An 18602-nucleotide genomic window follows, 5' to 3' on the forward strand; every position below is an offset into this window, starting at 1 on the left:
ATGGCAGCCCCGCGGGTGCAGGCAGCCCCGCTGCCCGCCGTCCTGCCCGCCGCCCGCCAACACGCTCTGGCCGTCACCCGCGACTACAGCGGCAGCCCCAGGCTGAGTGAGTTGGGGGGGCACCGGGGCGGGGGGGGGGGGCACGGCACCCCTCTGCCCCCTAGCCGGGGGGTCGCGATGGGTACCCCGGGGTGGTAGGGGCAGGTGGGTCGCACTGGGGTAGGTGGTGGCAGGGATGGAGGGGCACTGGGGTAGGTGGTGGCAGGGACGGGGAGGCACTGGGGTAGATGGTGGCAGGGAATGGTGAGGGGGAGCACTGGAGTAGGTGGTGGCAGGGACCGGGGGGAGCACTGGGGTAGGTGGTGGCAGGGATGGGGGGTGTCACTGGGGCGGGCAGGGGTGACGGGGATGGGGGTAACACTGGGGTAGGTGACGGCAGGGACGGGTGGGTGGCACCGGGACAGGCAGGAGTGGCAGGGGTAGGGGAGTGGCACTGGGGTAGATGATGGCAGGGACAGGGGGCTGACACGGGCTGGCAGGGATCCTGGCTCTGGTGACCCTCCATCCCTGTGCACCCTGCCTGCAGTTCAGAGGGGCTGTGTGGGTCTCTGGGGAGGGCACGGGGACTGTCGCAGGGCTGGGGGTCACCCCCCTCCTGGGGGCTGTGGCTGGAGGGGCTGGGGAAGGTGTCAGGACCCCCCCAGGTCTGTGGGGTGCAGACCGGGCTGCAGCCGATGCGGCTGCAGTGCTGGGGTCCACCAGGCGCCCCTCCAAGGTGCTGGAGCCCGTACTGACCCGCTGCAGCAGGGAGCACATTAGGTTGGCAGCTCTGTCCTCCCTAGAGACATGCTCAGCAGGGACCCCCACCTGCGCTGCCATTCAAGCCCCCTCCGTGCCTTCACACCTCCCTGATGCGACCCTCTCCCCGGCCCCGAAATGCTGCGGTGCTCCCGTGCGCAGGCACGGGACCTGCCGAGGGGTCCCTGGGGTCAGAGGCATCAAGGACATTTGCTGTGCCCTTTGTGCCATTGCTGCTGATGGTCGGAGGGAGCTTTGCTGTCACCTCCCTCGGCCCGAACCGGGCAGCTCCGGGCTGGCACGGTCCTGGCTGCACCTTCCCAGCACGGCTGAGCGCAACCGGCTCTGCCTGGCCAACCTGCCCGTGTTTGCTGTCAACAGGGAGACGGGAGCAGCCACCCGTGGGTGACTTGTCACTAGACGATGCTGGACGATTGCCAGCCCTTGGCCCGGGGAGGGGGAGTAGGTGGGCAGGGAGCGGGCCACAGGCAGCCGAGACTGTTTCTTATGGCAGGTCCTGCCCTTGCCATGGGCTCCCTGGCCACATCCTGCAGGCACAGGCTTCTGCTGCTTGGTGCCCCCATGGGAGACGATTTGCTGAGCTGGGAGAGCAGCTGCTCCCGTCGCCTGGCTGGAGGGTCCCAGGCTGGAGCGGTGCCCCCCACCTAGAGCAGCCCCCAACCAGCCTCTGGGCCATGGCACAGCCCCTCTGCCCCAGCTGGGAGGTGCTGGCACAGTGGGTCCCAGCTGGCACCCGTGGGGTGGTGGGGCTGTGCTCCCCGGGTGTGGTGTGTGGCCGAGCCGTGAGGGGCTTCCCCCTCCCTGGAGCTCTCAGCCGGATCCGTCTTGACCCAGTGTCCCGCTGCAGAGCCCAGCACACTCCCTGCGTGGGAGCGGGGAGGAGGGACCCCAGCAACGTGGGGGAGCAGGGGGGTGTGCCTGGGGGTGACATTTGGAGGGACCAGCGTCCCCTCAGCACAGGGGAAGAGGCGATGTGGGGCTGAGGGCGGCTGAGCCAGGTGCTGCCGCTGCACCAAGCTGGTGTGTGCCACTGCGCTGGCTTCCCACCCCACCTGCCCCATGGTGATGCCACAGCCTCTCCCCAGCCCCACGGCTCGGTGCCCAGCTGCTGCATGGGGTGCCTGGGGTCCCGGCAGCGGGGGATCTCAGCAGCAGGGGTGGCAGCAGGGGTGTCCCAGTGTGGGGTCCTGGCAGTGTGGGATGGCAGCAGGGGGTCCCAGTGTGGGGTCCCAGCGTGGCACTGGGCACAGGAGCAGCTACGTGATCCCCAGCCCAGCCCAGCACCCTGACCCCCAGTGTGGCGCCTGAAACTGGGAGGGGCTGAAGGGGGGCTGAGCAGAGCCGCGGGCAGGAGTGAGCAGAGCTGCTATGCCAGGGCCAGTGCTCCCGAGAGGCAGGAGAAGCCTCGGCAGCTGCTTCCAGTGCTGCAAATCCATTAGCACAAGCGAGTGGAAGAGGCACTTATCACCTCCCGGCCTTTGGCTCAACCAGTCCTGATGGAAAGCAGTCCAGCAAGCCGTGCCACTGCCCACACCGAGACTGGGAGCTGCTCCCGCAGCGTGGGGTGCCCCATTCCCTGCCCCACAGCACGCTTTGACGTTCAGTGAGCGCAGCCTGGGAACGGCTTGAGGGCTGGGCTGGGAGGGGGTGGATGGGAGGATGGATGGACGGATGGAAGGACAGATGGACAGGCAGACGGATGGATGGATGGATGGATGGATGGATGGATGGATGGATGGATGGACAGACAGAGGGATGGATGGACAGATGGATGGACAACAGATGGTTGGACGGACGGATGGATAGATAGACGGATGGACGGATGCATGGACGGACAGATGGTTGGATGGATGCATGTATGGACGAATGGATGGATGGAGAAAGCAGATCACTGTCAGCAAGCCCTGTGACACAATGGTTGTGCCATGCGATTCCATCCCAGGAAGGGGATTTTGGTGGGACATGCTCAGCTTCTCCTCTGCCATGTCCTCACCAGCCTCGTTAGCCGTGACGCTCATCTCCTGCCGGGACGCTGCACTGGGTCCAGTGCCTCTGAGAGTTGTGTCCAGTGCCTTTGGGCTGTGGCATTGCCTGTGAGCCCCTTGTGCCCATTTGCTACACGAAATTGTTTTTTTTCATGTATATCCTCGCTTGGGCCACCTGCTCCCATTGCTGTTTGCCCGTCTTGTAACTACGCGGCTCTGCCAGCACCTCGCCCCCTTTCCGGCGCTGCCGTGGTGGCATCGTGGTGACCGGGAGAAGATGCTGGGATCAGCTTGCCCTCTGCCACGGAGCCACCAGGAGCAGAGCTGTGCTGGTTCCCATGGTGGGACCATAGGAGATGGCAGCCCCATGGCTTCGCGGGAACAGCAAAGGGGCTGGTGGGCTCCTGGGGGCCGCGTCCCACTGCCGGCTGAGGCCAGGCAGGCCAGCTGTGGCCACTCCCCGCTCTCCAGCCCCTATCCATCCTCCCACCCCAGCGGCACCATCCCCTTCCCACTGCAGGGAAGGATATCCCCTGCCCCACAGTGTGGCTGGACCCCCCCAGCCCCACTCTCCATCCCTTCTCCTTTCCCTTTGGGTCCACCTCCTTCCCGCTGCCACTCGGAAGCGCGGCTGGTGCCTCCATTGACCGCCTGGGGCCAAGGTCCGGCAGGCCCCATTCCCGCCCTGTTTTGTCTGATAGAAAACACCATGGTAGAGCCAACCAATTTTTTTTTTTTTTAATTTTTTTTCTTTTTTTTTTACCCTGGGTTGGCTTGTTTGGTTCACGCTTGGCTGGCCCAGTCATTCTTTGCTGCTCCTCACATGATGTGCAGGTGTGTATGGGAACCCTCGGCCGCCGGGGCCCTAATTAGTGGCATAGAGTGCGGCCCCCTGCTGCGCTTTTCACTGGCCCCCGCCGTGCCGGGACAGGCCCGTGGGTTTGACAGCCGGCACAAAGTGACACATGGCACAATGGGCAGGTTGCAGAGAGGGGGAAAGTGGTGACTTAGGGATTGTCGGAAAAATCCCTGGCCTGCCGTGCTCGTCGCCCTGTGCGGGATGAGGCCACCGGGTGATGGTGGGTTTTTTTGGGGAGGAGGGGAGCTGGGTGAGGCATGTTTGGGCAGATCCTGCTGGGTCACTGCCGTGGCTCCGGTGCCGGGGCCTGAGCAGGATTTTGAGTTTGAAGTTGCCGTTGGGGCCGGATTTGCGGGAGTCAGGCTGCGGCACTGCAAGCAGCGGCGTGGTCCAGCGGTTCGGTTAAAAACTCAGTATGCGCGTGATGAAATGGTGAACAGCATCCAGGGTGGGATGCGGGATGGCCCACGGCCACCTCTGCACCTTGTGCTCGGGTGCTTGGCATACCCAGACCCCTCTGCCGATCGCTGTGGAGTGCTGGGTGTGGGGCAGCACCCTGGGACCCCCACCTCACGCCTGCCAGCTGTGAGCCAGGGGACAGCAGAGACCCGTCCCAGTGCCACGGGGTGGCTCAGGACCGGCTCCGGACCCTCTGAGCTGCCTCTTCATCCTCATCCTTACTCCGGGTTGGAGGGGAGAGGGTTTGGGGGATTTTGGGGTGATTTATGAGCCCAGTTTCCTCTTTGCTCAAGCATGGTTCCCCTTGCGCGAGGGCGTGGGGGGCTCCGACAGCTGAGCGTGAACCCCGGCTCTGTAATTTGGGGTGGGGGCTGCACAGAGCCCCTCGAGTGGTGAGCAGGGATGAGGCCTCCGGGGGGCCACGGCGACGGTCACCATTTGCCAGACGCCTGTGTCCCACACCAGCCTCCACCGCTTCTGCGGAGAAAGCAATCCCCTCGGCAGGGCTTTCCCAGCCTCCACCGGGGCTGCGGGAGGATGGGGCCAGAGTTGTGTCTGTCCCTTTTCCGACAGGTCCCGGGACCCCTGACCCTCCCAGATTTGGGGAGTGAGCCCCCAGCGCACTTTGGAGCAGAGCCCTAAGGCCTGCATCAGGCCGGGGAAGCTGGCAGCAATGGCCGGGGAAGGGGCAGGGGGCTGGGGAGGGCGGGGAGGGGGTGAGCAGGAGCAATTAGCGGCGGGTGGAGTTGGGTCGGGGTCCCCTTTGTCCCCGGGGCCCTCTCCCCCTGGCCGCCGCGGTGGTTAGCAGTGCGTGAGTGTCAGCGCTAACGGAGATTGCATCTGACAGGAGCTGTGAATTTGGGGCTGGGGTTGTGCAAAGGCCAGGTTGAAAGACTTTTTCTTTTCTCTTGGCCCCTCTCCCCCTGCCTCCCATACCCCGCCCCCAACCCGGCAGCCTCCAGCCCCGGACGGCCGCTGCGGCCCACCCACCCAGCCGCTCCCGCCCCGGCTTGTTCATAACAGCTCAACGTCTTAATTATCTGAATTAGTGCTTTCTGCTCCCCCTCCTCTGCCCTGGCCCTCCCCATCCCTCTCCTCCTCCTGGGTCCCCCCAGCCTCGTACCCCTTTGGCGGGCTGTCACTTGGCGGTACCGTCGCAATTTCCTTCTCTATCGCGATAAAGCTCTTTGGACAGCAGAGACGGGCAGGGGTGAGGGCGCTGAAGTCACGCAACAAGTGCCGGGCAGGGTGGCTCCGGCACTGGCTCTGGCTGTGCTGCAGCGGCCAGGGCTGGGGGCAGGCGGGGGCTGGGGGGTGAAGCCGGGAGCTGCGGGTTCCTTTGCAGAAAATGAGGCATTTTTGCAGAAAATCCCTTGGAGGGGACAAATTTTTTCATAGCCAAAGCCAAACCCCAAACCAAAACCAAACCCAAAGCCAAACCAAAGGCAAAGCCAAAGGCAAACCCAAAGCCAAAGGGGAGCCCCCCAGCCGCTGGCGAAGCCCCTCTGTGTTTTATAACCAACTTTTCAGTGGAAATGGTAAAAAACAAGGAATCGTGGAGCAACGTTTTTAATCACCCCCCTATTAATTTCTCCACCACCGAGCCTGGCCATCCATCTGGCCATCCACTGGAGGCCCCATCTCCAAACAGACCCTACATGCTGGGAAGGTGGCTGAGCACCGGGCCGGGCTGCCGGGGCTGTGGACCCTCTGTTCCTGGAGATCTTCAGCCCCCCCACCCTGGCCAGGGCCCTGGGAGTAGCTCCAGGTGGCCCTGCCTGAGCAGGGCTTGGACCAGAAGGTCTCCAGAGGTCCCTGCCCACCTCCACCGTGCCATGACTCCGAGAGCAAGCCCAACTCATCGTCACCAGAGTTGGAGGTGATGTTGCAGGGCTGTGTGTCCAAGTCCACACCCTTGGGTTACATTTCTCCCTCTGTCCTGGAGATGCTGGTGGTGTTGCCACCACCTCACAACCCGTCCCCAAAACAAAGTCATGGTGGGGGAAGAAGGGAATCTGGTGAGAGCCTCTCCAACCACAACAGACTGGTGTGGTTGGAGAGAAGCATGAGGGAAAGAGAGACCCTGCTGAGACCCTACACTGCTGCCAGGGACTCCTGTGAATCTGGGCTGGGGAGCCTTCCCTGCCTCGGTTTCCCCATGAGGAAATGAGAGGAATAGGGCTTCCCTTCCTGAGCGATGGCTGGAGGGCAAATAGATGTATATGTGTTACTTAGAGATAGGTGGATGGGTGGGTGGCTGGATGGATGGGTGGATGGGTGAGTGAATAGATGGGTGGGTGGATGGATGGGAGGATGCAGCACTGGATGAATGGATGCATGGGAGGGTGGGTGGGTGGATAGGTGGGTGAGTGGATAGGTGGATGGTTGGATGGGTGGCAGAATGCAGAGCTGAATGAATGGATGCATAGGAGGAAGGGAGAATGGGTGGATGGGTGGTTGGGTGGATGGCTGTGAGCCAACCCCCTGGGCTGCTGATGGACGACCAGCAGGAATGGGGCGTAATTGGGTAATGGGGAGAACGTTAATTGCAAAATCGGCAGGAGTTACCGGCACCGCCAGCGTCTGCGCCGGGCACGGGCTGGGCAAGGGATGGGGGCGCAGTTGTGCCATGGGAGGCGACTCCCCGACATGGGATATGGCTGGCAAAGGACAAATGGGACCCGTCCCCCAGAACTGAAATTCCCGGTGCTGGTCCTGGTCCGGTTGGAACGCTGAGCACGCTCCGGTACCGGCATCGCCAAGAGGACAGCAGGGATGGTGCAGGGCAGGGACCCGTGTGCTGCTGCCGTGGCGTGGACTGCCTGTCCCCACGGCCAGCGGAAAGGAGGCCGGCGAGCTCACCAGCTGGCCCGGCCTCTCCAATCCAATTAGGATCATGAGTAAATCAGAGAACCTGGTGTGAGAAGAGAGGGCAGAGGGAGGAAAGGGCCCGGCGGGGTCAGCAGAGCCAGACCCTGCCATGGCAGGCGTTCCGGCGCTTGACACATCGCTAAAATGATCATGGAGCGGCTTAGAGCTGGATCGGTTCCCCAGCACCTGTGCTTGCCTGGGAAGCCGCTCACCTGGCATCAGGGACCTGCTGGGGAGGTGGAGTGAATGGGGAAGAGCCTGGAGAGGTGGGGGAGCCCCGCTGGGAAGGGAGCTGCTGGAGCAGGTGACAGGTCCCCGGGCTGCAGTGCCACCTCGCTGGGCAGCCATGCCACCCGCATGGGGCTGCCCAAGGCTGGGGAGCTCTCCTCGAGCTGCTGCGGGAGAAATGAGTCAGGGAAGCTGGGCTTGGGGGGCATTGCCCATCCTGGGTCTGAAAACTGCCGGTTTTGGTGGCCCCCTGGCTGTGGCACCCCAGGCTGTGGCACCCCTGGCTGTGGCACCCCTGGTTGTGAACTCCCTGGCTGTGACATCCCTGGTTGTGGCACCACTGGTTGTGGCACCCCTGGCTGTGGCACCCCTGGTTGTGAACTCCCTGGCTGTGACATCCCTGGTTGTGGCACCACTGGTTGTGGCATCCTTGGCTGTGGCTCCCCTGGCTGTGGCACCCCTGGCTGTGGCACCCCTGGTTGTGAACTCCCTGGTTGTGACACCCCTAGTTGTGAACTCTCTGGCTGTGGCACCCCTGCCCAGGTGTGGGGACTCTTCGGGCAGACGAAGCGCCCCAGGGCCAGCTGCTGTGCCGTCACCGGGCATGATGGCAGGAAGTCACCACGGCACAGAGCCGTGCCGTGGGGTGGTGGGACATGGACCTCATCCTGCTTCGGCTGCATTGCAGGCAGTGTTAAGGGGGGTCTATGTGGGGGGTCGTGAACCAGTGTCCGTCATGGTCCGGGTGTGGACAAGGGGGGCACCAGGGTCTACCCGAGTAAGAGGGGGCCATGGGAGAAGGCAGGGGGGGTGATGACCCGTTTTCGGGTAGAAACTGTCCCCCCATCTGCACAGCCCACCACCCTGAGCCGGATGTAGCTCTTGTGACTTGTTAATGTATTTTTTTTCCAAAAAAGGTTTTTTATTGTTGTTTTTTTAAAGGAAAATCTTGGTGTAATGAAAAACTGTGCTTGGAAAGGGGAAATACTGACTTGCAGAAAGCCTTTCGGTTTGCTGATGGGACAGGCAGCTGCTGCCATACTCCGGCCTCTAAACCTCCTTCCCTTCTGCCCATTTATTTCTATTTTAATGTTTTATATGAACTGAAATGATGGTAATTCAGTAAAAGTGCCGTTTCCTGCAGGATGGAGGTTCTGGGGCTCCAGTTCGGCAGCCTCCGGTCGCTTGGTCTGAAGCCAGGATAAGGAATGGGATAGCAGGAGTGAATGGTGCTGGAGTGGGACGGATCCTGGGACAGCACGAGTGGATGGTGCTAGGGTGAGACGGATCCTGGGACAGCAGGAGTGGATGGTGCTGGGGTTGGACGGATCCTGGGACAGCAGGAGTGGATGGTGCTGGGGTGAGACGGATCCTGGGACAGCAGGAGTGGATGGTGCTGGGGTGGGACGGATCCTGGGACAGCAGGAGCAGATGGTGCTGGGGTGGGATGGATCCTGTCCTGCCGAGGCTGTGCCCCGCCCTGGCACCCGCCATTTTGGGGGCGGCCATGCCGGGAGTGGGGTAGGAGCATCCCTGGCTCCGGGGGCTGACGGCGTGTCCTTCCCTCCCCAGCCTACAAGACGGTGTGCGGAGTCAATGGGCCGCTGGTGGTGCTGGACAATGTGAAGGTGGGACCCCGGCCGGTGGCGGGTGATGAAAGGTCCCCTCGACATTGTCACCTGGGGCTGCATGGGGACCACAGGGAGGGGGCAATGGAGGAGCATGTCCACTGTCCCCTCTCCCCTGTTCCTCTCCCCTCTGCCCTGTCCCTGTCCCCTCTCCCCCATCCCTCTCCCTCTCCCCTCTCCCTTCTCCCCTCTTCCCCGTCCCTTTTCCCCTCCCAGAGTTCCGCCCCAGTCCCCACTCCCTCCTCTTCCCACTGCGGGCAGCAGACCCACATTACCGGCTGTGCGCGCCAGGTGGGTGCGAGCACGGGTGTGCACGGGGCCGGGTGCCCGTCCCATGTGCTGCAGCGCCGGCTGTCCCTGTGTCCTTATGTCCCTGTGTCCTTATGTCCCTGTGTCCCTACGTTCCTGTGTCCCTGTGTACGTTCCCGTCCTCTGTGCCCCTGCTCCTGTCCCCTCTGTCCTAGGTCAAGCACTGGCTCATGTCCTCTGTGCCCTGTGCCCCTGCCCAAGCTTCAGCTCATGTCCCCTGTGTCCGTGCTGAGCTCATGTCCCTGCCTCCTATGTCCCTGACCAACCTGTAGCTCCTGTCCCCCGTCCCAGCCCGGGCTCTGCCTTATGTCCTCTGTCCCTTGTGCCCCTGCCTGAGCTCTGGCTCCTATCTCCTGGGTCCCTGTGACCCTGCTGAGCTCCAGCTCCTGTCCTGTCCTGTGTCCTTGCCCAAGCTCCAGCCCCCATCCCCTGTGTCCCTCCTGAGCCCCAGCCTCTGTTCCCTGTGTCCCTGCCCCAGCTTCAGCTCCATCGGGGATCCTGGTCTGAGCGAGACCAGGGCACAAACCCCAGCACCAGGTGGCACCTCGGGACACCCTGCCTGTCCCCGCTCCCCGAACAGCGGCTGCCTTCCCTTGGGTGGGCGCCGAACGCCTCAGCAACCCCCCACGGGACCCTCCGAGGGCCTTTGTTGGCCGGTGGCCGGTTTCTATGGCTCCTTTCACACCCGGCGCAGCAGGATGGAAATTAATAAGCTTAATTAAAGAGCCGGACCGTGGCGGGTGTTTCTTCCCCTTCCTCGGCCTTTATGCAAAGGTCTTTACAGAAGAATTAAAGTCCAAAGTTCACAGCAGCGAAGCCAGCCCCGCTGGCTGGGAGCAAGGAGGAAGAGGAAGAGGAGGAGGAAGGCCCCAAGCGTGTGCGTCAGGCGAACTTGGGGACCAAACCCCCTCAGACGCTGTCCCCAGAGCAGGATGTGTCTTCCAGCCAAGGGGCTGCAGAAAAGTCCCCTCCATCCACCCCGGGGGTCCCGGCTGGGTAGGGGGCCGGGGGGGTGGGTTGGTGTCCCTGGAGGGGGGGGCTGGGTCCCGCTCGCCCCTCTGGGCACTGCGAGGTAGTGGCAGCATGAGCTCCAGCTTCACCTTTGACAGCTCAGGGGGGTGATGGGGGATCCAGCAGCTCCCTGGGGGTCTGAGCCAGGCGACTCTGCCCCATGGGGTCTGGCAATGGCGGCGGGGGTGGTCCCTGAGGGCTACCACCAGCTCCGGGGTGTTTATTTAGGGCTGCAGATGCACATTGGCAGGGTCTCAGCGACCCCGCTTTATGCAGGCGGTGGGTCTGTCTGCTCCTGGTGGGAAGAGGGGTTGGCATTCCTGCCGGAGAGCACACACGGGAATAGGTCAGTACCCTGCAGTGTTGGGGAAACTGAGGCATGGAGTGGTGCCACAGCCTGGAGCACACTCTGGGGTGGGGCAGAGGCAGGCAGCGCCTTCCCCTGACACCTCCTCCTGCCCGAGCTGGTGCCTGTTAGCTGCAGGGAGTATGAACCCCCCCAACCACAGGAGGGGAAACTGAGGCAGACAGGCTGGTGTGGGCAGGGCTGGTGAGCAAGGGCTGCCAGGGGCAGTCTGTGGGTGAACCTCCCCCTGACTTCATCCTTCCTTATCCCTGCAGTTTGCCCAGTACGCTGAGATTGTGAACTTTGTGCTGCCCAACGGCACCAGCCGCAGCGGGCAGGTCCTGGAGGTGATGGGCTCCAAAGCCATTGTCCAGGTGAGCCCAGCGTGGCGAGGACACGGTGGGATGGGGGACGTGTGAGTGCTGCATGGCCTGGGGCTCTGTCCCATGGCTCTGACCCCTTCCAGCAGAAGGTTTGGGGCTCTCCTACCCAATTAACCTTGGGGTCCCCTCCTACCCTGGTCCCCCCCACCCCCATCAGCCAGCCCCGGGCCGGGCTGTGCATGGTGAGTGGCCAAGCCCTGCTCCTCTAATGCTGCCCGGACCTCTGCAGCACCCTTTTAATCCTATTAGGGAGTCAGCCCTGGGAAAAGGGGTGGGGGGGAAGAAAAAAAAAGGGGGAAAAAAAGAGAAAAATAAAAATTAAAAAAAAGGAACCTTTTGCAGAAGCAGCTTTGTTGGAGGTGACGTGCCTGCACCCCCATGCACCCAGGTGCTGTGGCCGTCATTCATCCTCGTGCCTGCTGGCATCCCCACCAGCTGGGTGCCCCCGGCCTCCGCAAGCCGGCCCTTCTTCCGGGGGGCCGCACGGCTCTAATTAAAGCAGCGATCTGGAGGTTAATTAAGACAAATGGTGTCAAATATTATACCCATCAAAATGCCTTTGGTTGCCCTGCCCGAGGCCTGGCTGCTGCGGCGCTCGGTGCGTTAATGACAGTGGTCCCGCCCCCCCCTCCCTCCTCCGAGCCGATACCCCTCCAAAATGAGTTTTCTTAACCCCAGGGTTCCTCCCCCTCTTTTAGCACCTCTCCCTGATGTTTTTTTTTGGGTGAAAGCGGATCACGTCACCTCGCCAGAGACTCCGGCTGCCCCCCAGCCCCCGCAGCAGCCCCTAATCCCGCTAATTGCCACCCACCCGCCTCTTGCCCCCGGGGTTTCCACAGGTGTTTGAAGGAACATCTGGGATCGACGCCAAGAAGACCTCCTGCGAGTTTACGGGGGACATCCTCCGCACCCCAGTTTCTGAGGACATGCTGGGTAAGCCCAGCTCGCCACTGAGCCCTGACACATCTCAGTGCACAGATGGTGGGGTAACCCAGAGACAGGCAGTTTGGGGGTGTTGGTGCCTTAGGGTTCAGCTCTCTGTGCTCAGCCCCCCTCAGCTCGAGGGGCTGAGCACATCCCTGGGCACAGTCTCCGGTGCTGGGAGGGTCACATCCAGCATGGAGAAGTGGAGACGGTCACCCTCGTACGGGGCTAAAACATCACCTTTGGCCCCCTCTGTCCAGTTATCCCAGGAAAAAAGCCCAACCTGGCTTAGGAGAAGGTTTCCGGGGTCAGGATAGGTGAACTCCAGCCCGTGGGATGGAGGGACTGACCACCCCTGTCCCCACGGGGACTCCCGCCTGGGCAGAGCTGGGTGCTGGCAGACCCCAGTGGCCCCCAACAGCCTCCCTGGGGATTGCACCCCACCCCGGCCACGTTAGAGGCTCCTGAGGGTCCTACAGCCCTAAAGGTGCCCTGGGAGCTCGCGGGGGTCACGGCTGGTGACGGTGGTCCCTAAGGGTCCCGGTGGGCTGATGCGTGATCTCGCTCCCTGCTCTCCCACCGCCTCCTTCCCGTCTGTGCCAGCAGTGTGCGGCACAGCCGGAGCCCTGCCTGCAAAGGGCAGTGGGAAAGGGCAGGCATCCAGCACGGTGACAATCGGATAAGTCCTGGCTGCAGCCAAGGAGTCCCCATCTCCTTGTCTCCATGTCCGGGTGTGAGACCCCCAGGAGAGCACAGACGCCGGGCAGAGGTGCGCAGAATCCGTCTCGGGCTGGCCCCGCTGCCCCCCCCGAGGCTTCCTGCCCCAGCTCGGGGTGGGAGGGGTCCCCTTCCTTCCCCCCTAAACTGGGCCGGGGTCCCCCAGGACCCTTCCCTGCCCTCTCCGACTCTTCGTGCCGTGGTGTTGGGCGCAGTGGCTGCACGCCGGCAAGACGCAGGTGCCCAGCGAGCGCCAAGGTTACTGACCTTTCATGCTCCGTGCTCCTGCGCCCTGGAGCTTGATCTGCTCCGACAGCGGCCATGCTCCCTGGCGCTGTCGGGGACCGGGGAGGGTCCCGGGGGGTGGCAGTGGCACGCGGGGGTGCCAGGGGGGCTGCGGCGTGGCCAGCACACCAGCTTCACCACCGTCGATCCCATGGCTCAGAGCCGCTCAGTGAGGCTGAACAGAGATGCCGTGGCTCTCTGGGACCCTTGTGTCCCCCTCCCTGGGTCTGGGGTGGGGGGGTCTTGGTGTCACCCCACCTATATGGGCATTGGGGACCCCAAGGGGAAGGTGATGGCGGGTGGCTCGATGCCATTGGGGGATCTCTAGGGACCTGGTACCATGTGCCGGCATCTTCCAACCCTGGGGGCTGTGGGGTCACCCACTCTGTGCGGTGACGCGGGGGCCCCTGGCACAGGGGGCAAAGTCCTCTGCTCCTGCCCCACAGACATCCAGCACCGCTACCTGCATCTTTTCTGGGACACTCTGAGCAGCTGGCATGTCCTGTGGCACCCATGGGTGCTCTCCGTATCGTGGGCAGGATAGCCCCCAGGTGCCCCCGCACCCCAGCAGCAGCGCAGAGGTTGGGTCTCAGAAGCTCCAGTGCCTGTCCCTGTGCCAGCACAGGGGACTGGGACCAGGATGGACACGCTGCCCCACGGCCATGCGATGGGCAGCTGTGGGCACAGGGCTTCATGCCAGGCTGGTGCCTTTGGCAGGGCACAAGCAGCTCTCTCCTTGCAGGTCGGGTCTTCAACGGCTCCGGAAAACCCATCGACAGCGGGCCCCTGGTCATGGCTGAGGATTTCTTGGACATCAACGGTGACAGCCTCGGGCACAGCGTTGCTTTGCCAGCTCCATTTACCAGCCGCTGGTGATGCCGGAAGGTCTTGGGGACAGCCTGGCACCTGGGGATAACACCGTACCCTGATGGCCAGAGTGGCCCTGCGGTACCACCCCCACCCCAGCTCCATGGGGGGGTCCGTCCTCCCCCGTTGGGGTGCCCTGGGTGGGGGTACGGGTGCAGGGTGGTGCCTGCTGAGCCCGTCCCGCCCCAGGGCTGGTGCCAGGTGACCGCGCTGATCCAAGACCGCACTCCTTCCTTAGTTCCAGAAGCCTTTGCCTAATTTTTGGCACCAAGTGGGGCATTTTGGGGTGCCTCATTTCCCCCTCCTGCTCCAGGCCAGCCCATCAACCCCCATGGCCGCATCTACCCCGAGGAGATGATCCAGACCGGGATCTCGCCCATCGATGTGATGAACAGCATCGCCCGGGGCCAGAAAATCCCCATCTTCTCCGCTGCCGGCCTCCCCCACAACGAGGTGGGTCCCCGCAGGGCAGGCAGAGGAAGAGGAGGATGGAGGAGGCAGCGTGGGGGTGGGTTGGGAGGGCCGGAGCCTGTCTCCTGTGTCTCTCCTCCTCTCCCCGCTGTGCTCTGCTCACCAGACCCACCTTTTGGGGGATCTGCTGTGTTCCCCAACCCGCCCCCTTCCAGCCACGCAGGGTGATGGGCTAGTGCCCGCAGGAGGAGGGATGCTCCCATTGACTCATGCCTCAGTTTCCCCATTGGCACAGCGAGGGGGGTCAAACAAACCCCACTATGCCAAGAGCTGCGCTGGGTGGGCAGAGGTGACCTGGGCTGGGGTGGGGTGAGCTGGGGAGGCACGGACACCCCGTGGCCCTGCAACTGGTGCTGGTGAAACCAGCCGGCTCCACGGGCACACCGGCACAGTGGCCCAGCACCTCCTGCCCCTTGCTGCGACGGGGGCCGTATCCTGGTCCCGCGGGGGGCTGTGGCTGCTTTTGGGGTGCCTTTGTGACAGGCGGTGACCTGCGCTGCCCGCCTGTCCCTGTCCCACTGCAGATTGCTGCGCAGATCTGCCGGCAGGCTGGCCTGGTGAAGAAGTCCAAGGACGTGGTGGACTACCACGAGGACAACTTTGCCATCGTCTTCGCTGCCATGGGGGTGAGTGGGGGCCGGGATGGGACAGCTCAGCATCCCTCAGCAAAACCTGTCCTGGGGGAGTCCAAACGGCGCAGGACGTGTAGGCAGCTCTGCTGCCACCTCCTCGCACCACCTCAGCCCCTGTCTGCCTCAGTTTCCCTGTGCGTGAAGCTGCCCTGCTCCTGCTGACCGGCCTCTCCTCCCTGGGGGGCAGGTGAACATGGAGACGGCTCGCTTCTTCAAGTCGGACTTTGAGGAGAATGGCTCCATGGAGAACGTGTGCCTCTTCCTCAACCTGGCCAATGACCCCACGTGAGTGAGCCCATGGCTCTGGTGCATGGCTTCTCCTTCTCCACCTCCTCCTTCTTCTCCTCCTCCTTCTTCTCCTCCTCCTTCTTCTCCTCCTCCTTCTTCTCCTCCTCATTTCTCCTTCTTCTCCTCCTCCTTTCTCCTTCTTCTCCTCCTCCTTTCTCCTCCTTTCTCCTCCTCTTCCTCCTCCTCCTCCTTCTTCACCTTCTCCTTCCCCTTTTTCTTCTTCTCCTTTCCCTTCCCCTTTTCCTTCTCCTTCTCCTTTCCCTTCCTCTTCCCCTTCTCCTCCTCCCTCCCTGCTGAGGCACCTCCAGCATGGTCCAGCAAGGGGCACTTTGGGGGTGCAGGGGGGTGGGTGCAGGCTGGGCTTCGAGCTGCCCCCCGTGTGCCCTGACCAGCATGCTGCTGGGTGGGGGGACCCCCCCCATTGTCAAGACTGGGGGATCTGCTTGGCAGAGTAGGGGACCACCCTTGGCAGGGCTGGGGGACCCCCTGGGCAGGGTGAGGGGACCCCTCATTTTTGAGACTGGGGGATCTCTTGGCAGGGTGGGGGACCCCCTGGGCAGCTGGCACCAAACACAGCCACCTCGGGTGCCCGTGCCTTCCTGCAGGAGCTATGGGCCGATGCCCTGGGTGGGCAGTGGGTGCCTCCCTCCTCCTCCTGCTCCTCCTCCTCCTCCTCCTCGGCCATCGCCTGGTCCCAGCTCGAGGACCCCGAGGGTCTCTCTGGGGGAGTTGGAGGGATCTGGGGGTGCCCACCCTGTGCCCTGACAGGATCGAGCGGATCATAACGCCCCGATTGGCCCTGACCACCGCCGAGTTCCTTGCCTACCAGTGCGAGAAGCATGTGCTGGTGATCCTGACCGACATGAGCTCCTACGCTGAGGCCCTGCGGGAGGTCAGCAGGTGCCCCCAGGCTCTGCGCCCAGCCCCTCTGGCCTTCTCCTGTGGCAGGGGATGGGGACACTGCCCTGTTCGGGTGCCCAGGGTGCCTGGGGTGCCCAGGGTACTTGGGGTGTTTGGGATGCCTGGGGTGCTCGGGGTGCCCAGGATACGTGGGATACCTGGGGTGCTCAGGGTGCCCAGGGTGCTGAGGTGCTCGGGGTGTCCAGGATACTTGGGATACTCAGGATGCCTGGGGTTCCCCGGGTGCTTGGGTTGCTCAGGGTACCAGCAGTGCTCAGGGTACCTGGGGTGCGCAGAGTGCTGGGGGTGCTCAGGGTGCTGTCGTCCCCTCCAGCACCAACTGCAGCCCCACCATCCCGCAGGTGTCAGCAGCCAGAGAGGAGGTGCCGGGGCGCCGCGGCTTCCCCGGCTACATGTACACGGACCTGGCCACGATCTACGAGCGGGCCGGGCGTGTGGAGGGCAGGAACGGCTCCATCACCCAGATCCCCATCCTCACCATGCCTAATGACGGTCAGCGGCCCCAGGGGGCATGGGGATCCGCACTGCACAGTGCGTGCGGTGCCACAGGAAACCGCTGAGCTGGGAAATGAATGCCAAATTGGTGTGGTTTAGCGAGATTTTGGGGAGCCTGTGGGACTCATTGGTGCTGGGATGCTTTAGGGTTGTTTCCTCCCCACCATGTTGTCCCTCTGGGACCCCCGCCGGAGCAGAGTGCTGGGTTTGGGTGTTGTGTTTCAGCCAAAGGGTGCGAGTGGGAGGGACTCGGACTCAGGGTGCTAGGAGTGCTGGCGTGGGGCACAGCTGCATCCCGGGCTCCCAGCACCCTGGTTTTTCCCCAGACATCACCCACCCCATTCCCGACCTGACTGGCTTCATCACCGAGGGGCAGATCTATGTCGACCGGCAGCTCCACAACAGGCAGGTTTGTTCCAATGCCCTTCCCAGCCCCACACCGCAGGGATGGATCCAACACCGCTGTGGCCACTGGCATCGCTTTGGTCTGGAAACTGAGAGCAGTGGGGCAGGGGGTGCCTAAAGTGGGGGTGACAGTCCCTGCACGGAGGTGGCCGGTGGGGCTGGCAGACGGTGAGCATGGGGTAGGGGGGTCCTTCTCACCCTGCAGATCTATCCGCCCATCAATGTGCTGCCCTCCCTCTCCCGCCTGATGAAGTCAGCCATCGGCGAGGGCATGACCAGGAAGGACCACGGGGATGTCTCCAACCAGCTGGTAAGGGCTGGCTGGGATGGCAGGGGGGGACACACATGGGGAGGCGAAGCGGGATCATTTGTCACTTCAAAGCGCTGCTCGGGGGCTGAGGTCTTGCTGCTCTTGGCTGTGATGGGCTCAAGCACTTATTTTTGGCACCTCTTTGATGGGAGGGGAGAATTGGGGTGAGGAGGTGGGATGCAATGGCTTTAAACTGAAAGAGTGGTGATTTCCATTAGATCTAAAGAAGAAATTTTTTACACTGAGGGTGGTGAGGCACTGGAACAGGTTGCCCAGAGAAGGTGTGGCTGCCCCATCCCTGGAATTGTTCAAGACCAGGTTGGATGGGGCTTTGAGCAACCTGGTGTAGTGGAAGGTGTCCCTGCCCCTGGCAGGGGGATTGGAACTGGATCATCTTTGAGGTCTCTTCCAACCCAAACCCTTCTGTGATTCTGTGATTCTATGCTTTGTCCTGGGAAGTGGACAGGGCAGGGGATGCAAAGCCCCAACATGGTGGCAGAGCTGTTGCTTGTCCCACTGCAAGAATCCCTGGCTGACAGCAAGCTGGGTTTTTTCCATGCAACATATATAATTACAGATAATAGATATAATTATAACTGTGGATGCTGCAGAGAGCGGGGGGCTTTGAAAAGTGCCTGGTGACCCAGGCTGAGCCCAGAGAGCACAGACCCTGCTTGAGGTGTCCCCAGGGCGCAGAGTGACATGACTGGGCAGCGGAGCCACCCTCGAAGCTGGGCAGGGGGGATGCGGTGCTGTCAGCCCCGCTCTGCCTGCTGGCAGGTCACACTGAGCATCTGTCTGTCCTGATGCCCACCTGTCTGCCCCACAGTATGCCTGCTATGCAATTGGGAAGGATGTGCAGGCGATGAAGGCAGTGGTGGGCGAAGAAGCGCTCTCGCCTGATGACCTGCTCTACCTGGAGTTCCTGCAGAAGTTTGAGAAGCAATTCATCAGTCAGGGTGAGGCGGGTGGCCGGACCCCCACCTCGGTGCTGGACCTCCGCCCCGGAGCCAGGAGGGGGTTTGGAGACCGGTGCGGACCCCCAGCATCTCCCCTCTCCTGCATCTCCCCTGCCCGCGTCTCTTCTCAGGTCCCTACGAGAACCGGAGCATCTTCGAGTCCCTGGACATCGGTTGGCAGCTGCTGCGCATCTTCCCCAAGCAGCTGCTGAAGCGCATCCCTGAGAGCATCCTGGCCGAGTACTACCCGCGTGAGGCCAAGGCGTCTGACCCGGAGCCACCTGGCACGGCCCTCTGAGCCCCCTGGCTCTGGGCTGGGGTGGGCAGTGTTGGGGAGCAGCCTTGGGGAGCAGCCTCGTGGCCCCCAAACCTCCATGGACCATCCAAAGGTCCCGGCGGCGGGGCTGGCTGGGGTTGGGTGCCAGGAGGG

At 63.0% G+C, this 18602-nt stretch overlaps 1 protein-coding gene across 1 annotated transcript; it reads left to right on the forward strand.

Annotated features, from left to right (window-relative positions):
- Nucleotides 1-18470, forward strand: ATP6V1B1 (ATPase H+ transporting V1 subunit B1). The gene is made up of 14 exons (XM_086612018.1): nt 1-106; nt 8794-8849; nt 10791-10889; nt 11738-11831; nt 13567-13644; nt 14005-14144; nt 14687-14788; nt 14982-15079; nt 15851-15974; nt 16345-16495; nt 16825-16907; nt 17109-17213; nt 18043-18172; nt 18304-18470. The coding sequence occupies exons 1-14, from the start codon at nt 1-3 to the stop codon at nt 18468-18470; spliced, it is 1533 nt and encodes a 510-aa protein (XP_086468144.1).
- Nucleotides 18471-18602: the final 132 nt, after the last annotated feature.

This window comes from Tauraco erythrolophus, chromosome 5 (assembly GCF_009769465.1).
Source record: "Tauraco erythrolophus isolate bTauEry1 chromosome 5, bTauEry1.pri, whole genome shotgun sequence".
Taxonomy (NCBI): domain Eukaryota; kingdom Metazoa; phylum Chordata; class Aves; order Musophagiformes; family Musophagidae; genus Tauraco; species Tauraco erythrolophus.